The following is a 16,676-nucleotide window of genomic DNA, read 5'->3' as shown; positions in this document are numbered from 1 at the left end:
TCTCCACCTCTATCCTTCTTCCCTTCTCCCCACTTCATCTCCCTCTCTCCATGCCTCACCCCCATCTCATTCCCTCCTCTCCATCCCCCTCTGCCGTCCCTTGCTTCCTCCCTTCCTCTTCTCTCTCTGCCCTCCACCCCTATCAACCGCCCTGTTGCCCTCCTTCCTCTCTTCTGCCTCTGCCCCTGACTCTGCCCTTTCTGTCCCTTCCCCTCTGTTTCCCATGTTTCTATCCCTCTCCTCCATCCCCTCATCCCCCATCACTTTATACCTGCTTTTTACTAAGCCATGGCCTTAGCAGTCCAAGAGGCTGTCTGTGGAATCTTCCCCTTCAGTGTGACCTTATATTGTGGTGACAGATGGAATGAGTAGGCTGGCATTGGTGCTTAGACTTAGACATGAAAAGGGTCTGGTGGCTGCCACAGCCATTCCTGTAACTATTTTTTAAATGATGTCTGGAGGCTGGGAAGAGTCTTAAAGTCTTAGGACAAGTCCAGGAAAGTGAGAAAGCTTGGTTGATGCAATCTAGTAAATGAAGTTTAGTTGGGAGAAACAGTCATGATCAGGCTGAGGGGATAAAATGACCAAAGGACAGCAATCTCATATAATTGACAGGAACTACTGTTCCATTTAAGATGAAATGGAGCTTGGGGGGAAAAAAATCAAATTGGATCCCTACTTCTCACACCATATACAAAATGCAATTCCCAAATAGATTAAAAACTTAAATGAGAAAAGCAAAACTTTAGAAATTTTAGAAGAATATATAGGAGAATATCTTTATGACCTCAGGGGATTTCTTAAATAATAAAAACTTTTGAGCTTAAAGGAAAAGATTGGTAAATTTGACTACATTCAAATTCCTCCAAATTACAACATAAAGTGAAAAGATGGTAAGTGCACACAGAAAGCTTCTAAAGTATTGATACTGTTCTATTTTCTGGGTTCTGTGGAGGGTTCACAGGTGTTCATTTTGTTGTTATACTTCATAACTTACATGTGTTAACCATATTCTTTTGTGTGTATCAACTGTTACCATAAAATTATTATAAAATAATAATAAAGTGAAAAGACAAGCGACAAATTGGAGATATTTGCCACAGGTAAACTAAGAAATGATTAGTGTGTAGAATACAAAAGGAACTCCTAAAATTAATAGGAGAAGGACAAACTGATTTTTTTTAATGAGCAAAAGATACGAATGGGCACTTCACAGAAGAGAAAGAAAAATGGACAAAACACACATGAAAAGATGTTGCAACCTCATTAGCAATAAGGAAAATTCCAATTAAAACTGATAATTATAATTTTATACCCACAAGTTGGCAAAAATTAAAAAGTCTGTAATATCCAGTGTTGCTGAGGATGTGGAGTGGCTAGAGTTTTTATACACTATAGTGAAAGTATAAATTGGTACAATCTCCTTGGAAAACAACATTATCTCGTAAAGTTTAAATAGGCTTATGCCCTATGATCCAGCACTTCCGCTCCTAGGTATATGCTAGGGAAACTTTTCCACCTGTATATATGTCTCTTTTAATCTACAAGTTCTTTCTCTTTTCCTCTTGCAATTAAAAAATAAATAAACTGGGTTGTTTGTGCTGCTGGGTTGTTTGACTAGAGTCCTAGTCTCTCTTGAACCCAGTTCAGTCAGGCCCCACCAAAAATGTTCTAATCAAGGTCATCAGCAACCCTCCCCTTCAAATTAGTCAGTTCTCAGTCTTCATCTTACTTAACCCATCATCGGTTGCCCACTCTCTCCTCCCAAAAGCACTTTCTTCACTTGGCTTCTCAGGCATTCCCATTTTTTCTCCCACCTCACTGGCCACTCCTTAGCCTCCAGTGCTGGCTCCTCCTCTCCCTGTCTCCCCTGAGGCATTCTTAACTATCTACAGTCCCTTAGAGATCTCTCACTGCCTCATAGCTTTAAATTCCTTATATCAGTCAGGATGGGCTAAATTATGCTGAGGTGACAAACAACCTCAAAATCTCAGCAGCTATATGTGGAAGCTAATAAATACAACAAACTAGTAAATATGACATAAAAGAAGCAGACTTACAGACATTGAGAACAAACTAGTGGTTACCAGTGAGGGGTAGGGGCAATATAGGGGTGAGAGAGTGGGAGGTACAAACTACTGGGTGTAAGATAGGCACAAGGATGTATTGTACAACATGGGGAATATAGCCAATATTTTGTGATAACTGTAAATGGAAAGTAACCTTTAAAAAACTGTTTAAACGTGTGTGTGTGTGAGTTGTGAAAAAAAATAATATCTACTTCATAGAAATATTAAGAAGAATACTAGTAGGTCAAAAATAGTCAAATATCAGCATTTTTCTATGGTGCAACCTAATAAATGAGTTACTAATACAACATGCTTATAATTGCATGTTTACAGTAAATACTCAGTAAATGTTAACTGTGATGACAATTAAAAAAAGACAATCATAGGCTATATAAAGCTTAGTAAAAATATGTGCTACATAAGAACAAATTGTTTCTGACACAGGCCCTGAGAAAGCCTTAAGTGATCTATTTTTGTTTATTTTTAGTTTCAAGCTATATTATGGGTGGGTGAGGTTGCTGGTTAACTAAATTCCAGTTAGGTAAGGTCTTGCTATACAGAAGCAGAATAATAAAATTATTTTTTAAAAACTGTTTAAAAAAAAAAAACCTAAGGACAACCAATCCAAACAGCCACCTAGGCTTTCTCAAATAAAGCAAGCGCTTCAGCTATAGCCAATCAAATAATTTCCTTGCTTTCCATCTCTTCTCTTTAAAGATCTTTCCCTGAACTCTTCTTAACCACTTCTGGTTTGGCACTGCCCGGTTTGTTTTTTGCTCAGATAAACTCTTAAAAAATGTTTTTTTAAGTCTCAGCAGTTCATAAAAACAAAGATTTCTCACTCCTGCTTCTTGTCCACTGTGGGTTGGCTACATCTCTGCTCTGTCATCACTCCAGGACTGAGGCTGAAGGGGCAGCGCTCACCTGGGACATTGCCGGTCCCACAGCAGAGAGTGAAGAGAGAAAGTGGCTATAATGTAATGGCTCTTAGTTCTGCTTGGGAATGGCACATGTCAATTCTCACATTGCAGAGGGCAAAGCAGATCATGTGGCTAACCTTGAGGACAATAAGATAAGGATATAGAATCCTTCTGTAAGGAGGAACAGCAATTTTTTTTTTTTTTTTGGCCACATGGGGCTTCTGGGATCTTAATTCCCAACGAGGGAACAAGGGATCTAACCTGTGTCCCGTGCAGTGGAAGCACAGAGTCCTAACCACTGGACCACCAGGGAATTCCCAACAGCAAATCTTTTTGAACAATAACAAAATTTACCATACTATATGTATGCTATCAGTGGGTATCTAATCGACCTCTCAAACTCAACACTTCGAAACTGATCTCCAGATCCTCATCCCATTCTGTTCTCCCCACACAGACTATTCAGTTGATAGCAACTCCTCTGACTGCCCCAGCCAAAATCCTTCAAGTCATTCTTAACACTGCTCTCTCACAGCACATCCAACCCATCAGGAAGTTCTGTTGGCTCTGCCTTCAAAATATATCCAGAATCTGACCACTTCTTGCTACATCCACTGCTAACAACCTGGTGTGAGTCATCATCATCTCTTGCCTGAACGACTGTAATAGCCTCCTGTCTGGTCTCCCTGCCTCTAGTCTTGCCTCCCCTCCCCTCCAGTCTCTTCTTAACAGAGCAGCCAGAAAGATCCTTTAAAAATCAAAGACAGGACACATCACTCCCACTGCTCAAAATCCTCCAATGGCTGCCCATTTCTCTCAGAGTAGAAGCCGCAGCCTTTACAATGGTCTATAAAGTCCTACATGCTCTGCACCCCCCCACCCAATCTCTCTAATGTCATTTCCCACTCCTCCTTGCCTCCCTGCTGTCCCCTTGAACGTGTGCCTCTTCTGTCCACCTTAAGGCCTTTGCACTTGTTCCCTCGGCCTGCAGTGCTCTCCTAGTTATCTGCATAGGAGACTCTCTCACCTTCTTCAAGTATTTGCTCAAATATTACCTTCTCAGTTATGCCTCCCCTGATGTCCATATTTAAAATTGCAACACGCCCCCCACTTCCTTGGCACTTCCAATTCCCTTTATCCTGCTCTATATTTTTTCCTGAAGCACTTATTATCTTCTTACAAACTATTTAATGTACTCCCCACTAGAAAGTAACTTTCACAAGGACTCAGATTTTTGTCACTTTTGCTCCTTGATGTCTCCCAAATGCTTAAAGGATCATCTGACAGTAGGTACTCCATAAATATTTGTTAAATGATAGAATGAACATGGGTGAAAAAAGCAAGATGCAGAAGAATGCATACTGTGTGATATTCCATAAAATTCTGAGACAAGAAAATGTTTTAAAATATTGTTCAGGGAGTTACGCACACATAGTACATTGATGCATATTAGTAAGGGAATGGTAACATTTTGGATAGTGGTTATCTCTTAGGGTAAGGATGAGGGAGGAGAGACATAAGACCCTTCAATAGTATTGATCATTCACTATTTCTTAAGTTGGGGAGTTGGTTCATGGGTCTCTTTTATCATGCTTCCTAACTTACATATGGCTTATATATATATTCTCCTGTATACATCAAATATTTTAGTTACAAAATGGTTAAAAGAGAGAGAGAGAGAGAGAGACTGGAACTAGTTATACAAGGAGTTGAAGAATGGTGTTCCAAACAAAGGAACATGGTGTACAAAGGCCCTGAGGTGGGAACAGTTGTAGTGTTGGAGGACTTGATAGGAAGCCAGTGTGCCTGGAGCACCGTAAGCAAGGGATAGGGAGGCATGAGATGAACTGGAGAGGTGTGCAGGAACCAGATCTTGAAAGCCCACAGTAAGGAGTTTGGATCTGATTGTAAGTGCAGTAGGAAGCCAGTGGAGGATTTTAAGCAGGTGCAAGACATGATCAGATTTAAGTTAGCAGAAGTGGTTTGGGCTGTGGCTTTGGCTGGCTCACGTGCCAGAACTGGGCCTCCCAAAACATGAAGGAACACAGGCAAATTTAAGCCCTCTAGCCTTTCATTTGACTGGAGAATAAGTAATAAAAATAAAGGGGGAGTGGTGGTGGCATTTACTGAAACGGGGAAAACTAAGTAGAACATAATGTAAAAGGGATGTTGTAAATGAGTTTGAGACTTGGAAAGGTGCGCAGGGGTCAGATCATGAAGACTCATAAATCTGGCAAAGGGGGTTGGACTTTATCTTGTAAACACTGGGGAACCATTTGCTTTAAAGCTGCCTTTAAGGGTTTTAAGTTGAGGCGTGCCATGGTCAGATTTGCTTTCAGAAAAATCACTTTGGTAGCCAAGGCAGAGAAAGAGGTAGAGAGCATAACACTAGAGCAAGGGAGGCCAGTAAGGCTCCTGGGAATACTGTCTGGCACCAGCTTGTGAGGCCTGAATTAGGGTGGTGACAGCAGAGATGGAGAACACAGATATGAAATATGTCAGGAAGTAAAATCAGTAGGAATCAATAACTGGTAAGATACTGTGGGGAGAATGGAATGGGGGTGGGGGTGTAGTCAAGGAGGATGGTTAGCACTGATTGGCCATTCACCTCACTCTTGCTCCAGATGTATAAGGTAGACCCACCACCACATCCCAAGGAGGTGGCAGCCATAGAGGCTAGAAGAAATCAAGAAAAGGAGCAACAGAGCCAATTCTTCAATGTGTGGACCAGAGAAATGCGGGTGAGTGGGCAGCAAGGACTTTCTCTGGACCAGGGGCCACCTCACTCTTACACCTGGAGAGGAACATAGCAGTGCCCATCACAGCCCCTCCCTGATTCAAGCAGACTGTAGGGCTAGAAAGGAAGGAGGAGGGTGAAAACGCTCACCCCCCACGTGTGGGAAGAGCCTGGGAAAGGGGACTGGGGGTGCAGGGGAAGAGACTGGGGTTAGAGGAGCCAGTGACAGCTGACTTCTCCAGTCAGCTCGGGGCCAAGTGGCCTGGTTCTCAAGAGACAGGCAAATGGAGCCGAAAGAAGTCTATAAAGAATATTTGGGGGCTTCCCTGGTGGCGCAGTGGTTAAGAATCTGCCTGCCAATGGAGGGGACATGGGTTTGAGCCCTGATCCGGGAAGATCCCACATGCCGCGGAGCAACTAAGCCCATGTGCCACAGCTACTGAGCCTGTGCTCTAGAGCCCATGCTCCACAACAAGATGCAATGAAGAGTAGCCCCCACTCGCCATAACTAGAGAAAGCTCACGCCCAGCAACGAAGACCCAATAGCCAATATTTTGTCAGCCATAAATAAATAAATAAATATATTAAAAAAGAAAAAAGAATATTTGGTATTGCATGCATATGCCTAAACTCTTTCTGGAAGGCTACATAAGAAACTGTTAACTGTTCCCTGGTGGTCCAGTGGCTAAGACTCTGTGCTCCCAATGCAGGGGGCCGGGGTTCGATCCCTGGTCAAGGAAATAGATCCCGCATGCCACAACTAAAAGATCCCATATACTGCAACGAAGATCCTGCGTGCTGCAACTAAGACCCAGTGCAGCCAAATAAATAATAAAATAAATAAATATATTTAAAAGAAAGAAACTGTTAACCAGCCTGAGGGACAGAGATGGGAGGGACACTTACTCTTCACTAAACTGTATTCCCTTTTGCACTATTTTGAAATGTTTTAAATGAATTATAATCAAAATAAAGAGAAAATATTGACAGTTTAAGAAAAAATAGATTGCTGGCTGGGTGGATGAGTGGTGTGACCGAGATCTAGTTGGTAAGCGTTTCCTCAGGGCCTGCTCTGTGCCAAGCACTGGGTTGGGCAGTAGGGATACAAAGCTGACTAAGGCCCAGTCTCTGGCATTAGCAGGCTCACAGTCTGGTGTAGGAGATAATCAATAGAGGCAAACTTCATTATAGTGTGGGCAGTGGGCCCTAGATTCTATAGGAGTAGCACCTGCTGGAGGGGTCAGGAAAGTGAAGTCTGAGCTGGTCTTAAGGGATGAATAAGAGTTTGGGTAAAGAGGGGAGGAAAGAGTGTTCCAAGTGGAGGGAGATGCTGGAGCAAAGGCTATCAGTATGAAACAGCCTAAGATGTGCAGGGAACTGTAAGCAGAGCTTCTGAGGGTGGGAGAGGGGAAGAGGGTGAGATGAGGCTGGAGACAGAGGAAGAGGCTAGACCACTGAGGGACTTACAAATCATGCTGAGATGGTAGAACATTATCCAGTAGGTACTGGAGATCCTATAGGAGGATTTTGAAGCACGTAAATTCTGAGCAGTCTATGTTAGAGCATTCGAGGCCCACTGCTGGGCCCGTACCTTGATTTAACTCATTTCTTTGGGATCAGGTGGATGCTGAAGCCCTGAACAGCCAGGTGGAAGAGAAAAAGCTTAGGAAGGCAAAAAAGCAGAGCACGGTGGCAGCTTATGGTAAAAGCCCAAGGCCAGGGACCAGCCAAAGAAGAAAAGCAAGGGCCGAGTGGGATAAGGCAGGGCAGTTCTGCTTCGGAGTGGGGCCTGAGGCCTGGGGTGTGGTAAGACAAACCAGATTGACCTTTGGGAACAGTGGCTGTGCTGAGTGGGCTCTGTCCCTCCCGTGGGGCCTTCTCCATGCCCCTACCCACCACCCCCAGGTACCAACCAGGTGCAATATGATGTGGTGGCTCAGATACTACAGAAGGAACAGGCAGAACGGACAGGTCGGCTGGCCAAGAAAATGCAAGTTTCGGAAGCAGAAGCAGCAGCTCAAGAAAAGGCATGAACTTGACTTTTGGGATTCAGACCGACTCTGGAGGGAGTTTCCAGCTCATCTTGGTGACAATGATCCCCACTGGGGCCGAACCAGCCTGCAGTGCTTCTCTGGGGAAGATTTGGACAGGGCCATATGCCTGAGAATGCAGCAGGAAGAGTTCATGCACAGCCTGGAGAAGCCGCTGCAAGAGCAACAGCAAGCCAGAGTTGAGGAGAACTGTGCAGGTAAGCAGCGGGGCCCTCCAGGCTGTGACCTGAGGCCTAGTGGGGAGTCATCCTGAGCTGGATACAGCGCCCAGAAGACCAGAACTGTGTGGGGAGGTCCAGTTACCCATAGGGGCTGATGCTGAAAGGTTAGACTGAGCAGGCCCCAACCTCCCTGACTTCCTTCATCAACTGACAGTATAGCCACTGATCCCCAATCAGCCTGGCACTCCATTACCTGGAGGCAGCACAGTGAAGACAAACCTAATGGCTCTGCTGCTTACTAGCTGGTTTGGGCAAATGAATTTTCCTCTCTGTGCTTCAGTTTCCTTATCTTTAAAATGAGGAAATGAATCCATACCACAAAGAGCTCGTATGAGAATGAAATGAGATACTGTAAGTAAAGCACAAGCGTCAGTGCTCAATAACCAGTAGCTATTATCAATATTACTATGACATCTGTGGCTATGTCCCCCTTTTCCATTAGAGTAAGCCTTTCACAGGCAAGGACCATCTCTTATCTACTCACACTGCTCACCTTTAAAACCACCCCTGTTATAGCACCCTGTTCTGTTATACCGCTTATCACAGAGGTAACTAAGTATCTGAAAGTATTTGTGGAATGTCTGTCTTCTCTCCAAAATGTCAGCTCACTAAAGATGAACCACATATCTCATTTCCACCCCTATATCCCAGTTGCCTAGTACATTGTCTGCCACAGTGTCAGGAGCTCAATAAATCATTGTTGAATGAACAATTGACCAAAGTAAACAAGAAAGGCACCCTACCCTCCAGGAACCCACAGAACCATGCCTTCCAGAAAATCAGTGTAGAGTAAGAGGAAAAGATACATGCACAAGTCATTTACCAGCACATATCTATACTTTAACGCTGCGTTAGGTACTATGAGCGATACTGTGATAGAAGTATATATAGGACACGGAGGAAACATCAATATGGGAGTGGTCAGTTCTCACAAAGGAAAGGAGGCAGGGTAGGGGGTTTGCACAGGCCCGCTGTCAGGAAGCAGTTTGGGAAAGTTGGGTACAATTTCGGCAAGGTAGAGAGTGGGAATGAGAAAAGGTCATTCTAGGCAAAGCAGGTAGCAAAAGGAAGAACTAACCTTTGCTGAGCACTTACTGTGTACCAGACACTGTGTCAAGCTTTCTACCATGTATTAACTCAATTTATCCTCACGACAACCCTATGAGGCAAGTACTAGTAGTATCCCTATCTTCGGTGGAGGAAACTGAAGAACAGAGATGTTAAATAACTTGCCCAAAATCATACAGCTAGTGGGTGATGGAGGCGGGAAGTGCGGGAAGTGAACTCAGGCAGGCTGGCTCCAGAGCCTGCACTCTTGACTGCTATGCCACACTTGCTGTCAGTCACCATGAGAAACTGGGAACTCAGAGGCCAAGGGAGAAGTTTCAGAGAGGGAGTCATCAATAACGTCAAATGCCCCAGAGAAGTTCAGATAGGAAAAGAATGAGACTTGAAAATGAGATTTGGTAAATGAGATTTGGAAATTAGGAGTATTTGGTGATTTTTGTCAGAACAGTTGCAGTGGAACCAGGGGCCAGCTGCCCAATGGCAGCAGGCAGGTTTACGAGAAGGTAGAGCAAGGCAACAGGGACAGCAGAATGCTGGGAGAGAGTCTGTGTAATGTCATGGAAGGAACATGGGCTGATTCCTCGAGAGATCCGGATTCAAATCCCAACTTACTACTTGCTGGCTGTGTAACCTTGGGCATTTTACTTCACCTCTGGACCTCATCTGAAAAATGGGGCTTATCTTTCCTCTCTGGGTTGCTACGAAGAGTGAAATGAAACAAGGCACCCCTATCCTCCCTTCCCCCGCCCTCCAGTCTCTGAAATCTGTGTCCCTGTGCCTCTCCAGAGCCAACCCCTCAACCTATGCTCTGGACCCCATTCCCCCTGCCTCCCACACAGGCTGTGCTCCCTTAGGTACTCCCCGCTGGGTTCTCAACACTTGCCCTTCCACTGGCCCCTTCTGTGAAGGCTGTAAGCATGCTTGTGTCTAACCCTTCTTAGGAAAAAAACAAAAGTCTCCCTCCACTGTGTGATTCCTCTAGATGCTGTGAGCTAGCTGTTTTCCTTTACAACCATACTTTCTGAAAAATCTGCTTCCACTTGCTCTTTCCTTCTGAACTTTCCAGTCACACCTCAACCCCTGAGATTTCATTTCTCCCCACACAACTTCACTGACACTGCTCTTACTAAAATCAATGCCCTTTGTGTTATCAGGTACAAGAGGCTCTGTTCAGTCTTTTCTCCTTGACTGGGACTTTCTTGCTACACTTGACTATGATCACATCTTCCTTCTTGAACCTCTCTCTTCCTTGGCTTCTGTGACAGCACATTCTGCTTGTAGCTCTCCGATCATTCCTCCTCTGTCTGCCCTTTATGGATTCCTCTTCCTTCTACTTCTTCCTTCTTGAGACTCTGTCCCTGGCGCACTCCTTACCCTGCATACTTGCCTCAGGCACCCTCGGTCCTCATTCTGGTTTCAGCTAAAATGTCGCCACCTCTGTGCTGAGGACTCTTTACCTGCAGAATCAGATATCCAGGTGCCTGCGGACCACCTCCAACTCAGCTTCCTAAACAGTTCATCAGTGCTCCCTAACCTGCTCTAAATTCTGTATCCTCTAGTTCCAGTGGTGGCCACACGATGCATGGAGTCATCCCAGCCAGGACCCTGGAAAGCATCCAAGTCTTTCTTCTCCCTTACTCCCTCATCCAATCCATCAAGTACTGCTGATGTAACCTCCATATATTTCCCCTCCATCCTTTCCATCACTGGCCTGGTTTGAGCCCTCCCAACTGGCCTACTGCCTTAGCCTCCAAGATGGCTTCCCTACATCAACTGTCTCCCACCAGCCTGACTGTCCTCTATACTGGCCACCAAAAGGAGCTTTCTAAAATGCAGATCTGTGTCACCCCCCTTACTTAAAATCCTTCCATGTTCCCCACCACCTTCAGGGTCAAGTTTTTAGTCCTTAGTCTGGCCCCTGTAGAGCTCCCTAGTCACTTGCATTTTATGCTCTAGGAAGAGCAAACTATTTGTAATTTAAGATACAGACCATGCTGTTTCTTGACTCCCTTCATTCATTTGATAAATATTTACTGAGCACCCACTATGTGCCAGGCTCTGATGCAGGTGCTAGGGCATGGTAGTGGATAAAACAGACAAAAATCCCTGCTTTCACAAGGGTTACCTTCTAGTGAGGAGAGAGACAGGCAATAGACAAAAATAATTAAGTAAAATGTAGGGTATACTGGATGGTGACAAATGCTAGGGAGAAAAATAAATCAGAGAAGGAGGATAAATGTTGGGGGCAGGCAGGTGGCAATTTTAGGTAGGAGAGACAGAAGGCCTCACTGAGGCGGTAACATTTGAGCAAAGACCTGAGGGAGGCAAAAGAGCATGAGACAAGAGCAACGTTTATTGCAAATCCCTGAGGCAGGAACGTCTGGCATGTTCTAGAAACAGCAAGGAGACTGGTGTGGCTGGATTGAAGCAAAGTTTCAATACATTTGCTCATGCTGTGCTTGCAGCCTGGAATGCCCTTTGCCCTTTCTGACTATATGCAACATGTATTTCAAGGATCACCTCCTCCTGGAAGCCTTCCTCTCACCCAAAGCTCTCTTAATGCCCTACATACATCTCTGTCATTGCCCTTACCACATTGTGGTACGATGATCTACATTTGATCCATCTCCTCCATTAGACAAGGAACTCTCTGAGGACAGGATCTAATTCATTGGTATCCTCAGAACCCAACACATGGCCCTTAGACTGAGGCTCAGAGATGAAATGATTTCCCCAAGGTCACACAGCCCAGAAGCAACAGAGCTGCACTGAGACTCCGGTCCATTGGAGGCATCTTTCAGTGAGGGACCTGAGAAATTCTTGTTGCTGTCACTTTGGTTATCCCTGGCCCCAAAGAGTACCTCCTTCCACACATCCCTCCAACGAGGACATTACCCCCTTCCGAAACATACATACACATACATCCACAAAGCTTGCTGAACAAATGGCTGAATGAGTGAACCAGAAATGCAGCAAGCCAGTACAGTGCCCTGACCATATTTCTGTGTAGATATGCTCAGTGAACAGCTGCGCCTAGCCATGGACTTGCAGGCCACCCAGCTGGCCAAGCTGGAGGACTGCTGCCACAAGGCCATAATGTCTGCCATGGCCAACGCCAACAAGGCCCAGGTACGTATGGCCAGAGCCATCCAGTGCACCCGGCTCTCCCCAGTCCCCTGAACAAAGTCCTGGGGAACCTCAGCCACATCTTTCCCCTCACAACCCTTCTTGAATCAACACCAGCCCTCTCATCTACCTGAGGATTTCCTCCTTCACCCAAGGGCCCTCTTAGGGCAGACGGTCCCCTTCCCCACCTCCAGACTCAGGATGACCTGAGAACAGAACACTGCCCTCCCTTCCCCAGCCTCTTAGTCTAAGGGCTTCCAGAGGGCAGGGGAGTTCCCTGCCCATTTCACCCCTTCCCCCACCTTAAGTCACTCAAAGGCCATGCAGTATCTGTTCCTTCTCTCCCTGAGATGGAGGAGAGTAGGGCCATGTCTCCCCCTCCCCTGTGACTGAGAGTTCCCTGAGGTTGGGCATCCAAATGCTCACATTTGGGGGCCCCACCAGGTAGCTAAGATGGCTAAGCAGCAGCGCCGTGAGCATCAGCACCAACAGGAGGACAACCTCATGGAGAACCAAAACCAGATCACAAGTGAAGTACTGACTGAGAACCCCCAGGTCGCCCAAAACCCTATGGCTCCCCACAGGGTCCTGCCCTATTGCTGGAAGGGCGTGATTCTAGAGCAGAGAGCTGCCATCAGGAAAGTACAGGAGGTGCAACACCATGAAAAGGAGGCACAGCGCCAGACCGAACAAGCACTGGATACCAAATGGGAAAGCCAGCCCATGTGCTTGGCCCAGGCAGCAATGGAGCTAGAAGAGCAGGAGAGGGAGCTGTGTGCTGAATTTCGGAGGGTACTAGGCTCCTTCAACCAGCAGCTGGCTAAGGAGCAAAAAGACCAGTGAGTTCTAGGGGGTGGCAGCAGGGATGAATGCCAAGGGAGGGTGGAGACGGATGGCAAGGGCCAGGGAGAGAGGGAAGGCTCATCACCTGAGGCCTCTGGATTTCTATCTGAATTCAATAATCTACACCAATCAACCTACAGCCCAATATCACTTGCAATTCAACACCAGCAGCCGCTGAGCTCTGGATGGTCATCTCTCCCTCCTCCATCAATCAAGCTCACAGAGGCTGAGTCAAGAGAGGAAGATGATCCATTTCCCAGTGGGAGAGCTGAGCCAGCACCCCCACCTTTGACCCTAGGTAATGAAGTTATTCACTAAAATCAAGGCCACGTGTTGTAATAGGACACAAAAGGTGTGAGGTACTGCCTTTCCCGCCCCACCCCTGGGCTCTGAGCATGCAACCCTGTCAGAGTCTTCACCCATTCACCTTTCTTCCCCATGCCAGTTCCCCCAGCACACAGTGCTGCTCGCTCCCCTGTGAGAAAGAGACTTTATTAGGCACGAAGGGTGACTGGTGGGCAGAGGTTACAAAATGGCTACTGGGCTTCCTCCCAAGCTGGAGTAGAGTACTCCAGGAAGAGGAGGGACAGAGGAGCCTGTGTTTTCTCTGCCTTCCCCCTTCAAGGCTGCATGCGGATGGCCCCATCCAGCCGGATGACCTCTCCATTGAGGAATGGGTTCTCGATGATGGCCTGTACCAGATGAGCATACTCAGCAGAGTCACCCAGTCGGCTGGGGAAGGGCACCTGGCTGGCCAGGAAGTTGCGCACTTTATCTGGGAGGGTGGTCAACAGCGGAGTGCCAAATAGGCCTAGACAAGACAACCAGAGTCAGAGACCCACCCTCGCTTTCATATTTACCTGGTCCCTCCTCACCTTAACCCTACTTGTGGTGCTTCCCTATGCCCAGAGATAGAAGGCTGCTGCTGTTTAGATGGTAAATACCTTCCCCTCTCAATTGCCCACAGATCCCATCCAATCCCAGGTGTGGCAGGGAGGGGATATGTCTACCTGGAGCAATGGTCATCACCCGGATGCCCATGGGAGCCAGATCCCGAGCAATGGGCAGTGTCATGCCCACTATGCCCCCCTTGGAAGCAGAGTATGCAGCTTGTCCAACCTGGAGAAGGAGTGGAGGTCACAGGGGGAAGGGGCCCCAACAAGTCACCAAGGCACAAGCCTTGCCCCTACTCACACACCTGGCCCTCAAAGGCAGCTACACTGGCTGTGTTGATGATGACCCCACGTTGGCCTCCCTGGTCTGGTTCATTCTGGCCCATCTCACCAGCTACCAGGCGGATCACATTGAAGGTGCCTATGAGATTCACCTGGAGGACCAGTAGAAACATGGTGTAGAACCTAAAGCAGAAGCAGTCTTTTGTCCCCTAAAAGCTTTGGGGACACCCACAGCCAAATACTTCTTACTACTACCCCTGGAGAACCTCTAAGGCCTTACATTGAGAACTCGCTGAAAGTCCTCCAAGGTATGGGCCTGGCTCTTCTTTAAGTTGTATGTCTTGCTGGCCACTGCAATGCCTGCACAGTTGACTGCCACATCCACACGGCCAAACTTTTCTTTTGCTAGAGTCAGGGCTGCTTGCACGTCCTTCTCTGAGGTCACCTTCAAAGGGAGAAGTGGAGAAGGTATTCATCTCCCATCACACACATACCACTAAATCTTGAGGAGGGGAGGGCAAGGCAGGTTCACTCTTTGAGTGACAAGAGAATTGTGTAAGCAAGGGAGAGGCCAGGAGAAAGAAAACTCAAGAGTGGGACAAAGGTGAAAATGTTAGGTAATACAGAGCAGTGTTTCAAAACATTTTTGAAATCCATACCCTCTTCTGATAAATTCACATACCCCTGGAGATTCTCAACTGCTGTGGATCAGAGAAGTTTTGAGAATTATTGATATGAAGATAAACTAGCTTTTTTGTACCCGTACCTGCTAAGATAATTTCGTCAAGCTTTACTTCCTGTAGTTTGTTTCACGAAAAGTTTTTTGACTTTGTAAATATAAAATTACAGGGCACAATATGCATTTTCAAACTATACATACTTCCTTGAAGAGATTCTGATATGGCCAATTCCCAACCCCTCCGTTGTGAAACCCAGCTTTAGAAATTCCTTACCGCAGGCGTTTTGAAAATGGCTCAGGCCAAAAGGGAAAAGGAGATGGGTCCACTGCCCACATAGACGGTACCCTTATGAAAAGGGACCCCATGGGAGAGGTGAGGTAATCCCACTTACGTCCGCTGGGGCAAAGGCGCAGTTCTTCCCTAACTTCTTGGCCTGGGTCTCCCCATCCGAGTTGGGCAGGTCGAGAAGTACAGCAGTGGCCCCCAGCCCCACCAGTCGCTCCGCCGTGGCCAAGCCGAGGCCCGAGGCTCCACCGGTTATTACGGCGACCAGACCCTGTGAAGAGGGGCACGGTCAACAACTATACTGTACAGACCACCCCCACCCTTGCATCTGCCCATTTTCCAGGCTTCTGCGAGGGAGGCTCCTGGTCACCCCTGCGGTTTGACCCAGATGTGCCTCCTCACTTTAACGATGGGACCTCTGGGTGTCTCATACCCCAGAAGCCCATCCAGACACCCCGCATGCACGTGCCCCAGAGAGTTGACCTTCACCTCCCGAGGCCAACCGCCGCAACAGCAGGCCTCGATAAGAGTAACCCTTTCTGCCAGCACCGACCTCTGCCCCCTAGTTCTACGGCCGCGCCGTCCCAGCAGGTGCAGCGGGGCAAGAAGCAGGGACGAAGACCCGGTTACCTTCACGCTCCGACACGCAGCAGCCATCTTGCGCCGGCCTCTCTACAAGCAGGACTGCCGGGCGCTCGCTGGTTGGCCGAGGCAGAGCCGCGGGGCGGGGCCGGCGAGACTGGCTGTCCGCGGCTAAGGACAAACGGCGAGTGCCGGCGGCTAGCGTCCAAGACCCGAGAGCAGGCCCAGGCAAGGTCCCGGCCGAGAGTTATTTCACCCGGGGGAGAAAACAACGAGTAGCAGCATCGCACCACCACAACCTCCGGCCTTTGGGCAGACGGCCAGCTCCGCTGGGGGGAGGGGGACAGGAGATTGAGCATGTGTACCTTACTCCTCGGAAAAAGCCTCCATTCAACATTCATATGTTTATATCTGAGAGACTCCTATATGCCGGGCTCTGTGCGGGGCACTGGGGATAACCAGAGGAATAATAAAAGGTTCATGCCTTACAAGAGGGAAGTTGGAAAAAGTTCAATTGGAAAAAGAGATAATTACAGTACAGACACACGAAGGAAGGGACAAAGAACCAGATTCTAGAACCCAGACATGGATATCCAAAGATGGAGATTCTGAGAGCCATGTACAGAGAAACATGTCGAGGAAGAGATTGAGAGGAACAGAGATGACCGACAGATTCTCAGAGATATGGATGTGGGGAGCCATTAAGAGAGAAGCTAGGAGACAGACATTCTGAGACAGGTGCTGAGAAGCACAAACCCAAAGAGGCATAAACAGAGAAGCCAAAAACATCTTTCATCAGGTCAGCCTTTGCTACTGTCTTTTTTGTCTAACCTATTTTAAACCCCAAAGCCCAGATGAGATTGGAAACATTTCAGATTGGACCTCAATGAGAGACTGTCATTTAAGACCCAGACCATCC

General features: G+C 47.2%; 2 protein-coding genes across 2 annotated transcripts; one reads left to right on the top strand and one right to left on the bottom strand.

The window, feature by feature from the left end:
- The first annotated feature begins 5,613 nt into the window (after positions 1-5,613).
- On the top strand, positions 5,614-13,397 carry RIBC1 (RIB43A domain with coiled-coils 1). Its single transcript, XM_060001931.1, is given in 7 exon segments — positions 5,614-5,730; positions 7,347-7,428; positions 7,632-7,719; positions 7,721-7,974; positions 12,077-12,195; positions 12,637-13,031; positions 13,126-13,397. Coding segments are annotated over 7 exon segments (1,143 nt in total). The 3' UTR covers positions 13,214-13,397.
- Positions 13,398-13,500: 103 nt separating this feature from the next.
- HSD17B10 (hydroxysteroid 17-beta dehydrogenase 10) lies at positions 13,501-15,862 on the bottom strand. The gene is made up of 6 exons (XM_060001932.1): positions 15,806-15,862; positions 15,282-15,446; positions 14,491-14,655; positions 14,234-14,362; positions 14,046-14,154; positions 13,501-13,846 (listed from the first exon to the last, which is right to left on the bottom strand). The coding sequence occupies exons 1-6, from the start codon at positions 15,830-15,832 to the stop codon at positions 13,656-13,658; spliced, it is 786 nt and encodes a 261-aa protein (XP_059857915.1). The 5' UTR covers positions 15,833-15,862; the 3' UTR covers positions 13,501-13,655.
- Between the last annotated feature and the right edge of the window lie 814 nt (positions 15,863-16,676).

This window comes from Delphinus delphis, chromosome X (assembly GCF_949987515.2).
Source record: "Delphinus delphis chromosome X, mDelDel1.2, whole genome shotgun sequence".
NCBI lineage: Eukaryota > Metazoa > Chordata > Mammalia > Artiodactyla > Delphinidae > Delphinus > Delphinus delphis.
Note: the sequence above shows the minus strand (reverse complement) of the source record. Positions and strands in the feature narration are given on the sequence as shown.

Bases quoted from the DNA above. Each gene is read 5' to 3' on its own strand.
- HSD17B10 (XM_060001932.1), bottom strand. From the start codon at position 15,832: ATGGCTGCTGCGTGTCGGAGCGTGAAG. The intron at 15,447-15,805 runs GTAACCGGGTCT...CCCTCTTCACAG, and splicing joins CTGCGTGTCGGAGCGTGAAG to GGTCTGGTCGCCGTAATAAC. The intron at 13,847-14,045 runs GTAGACATATCC...TGTCTTGTCTAG, and splicing joins GGTGATGACCATTGCTCCAG to GCCTATTTGGCACTCCGCTG.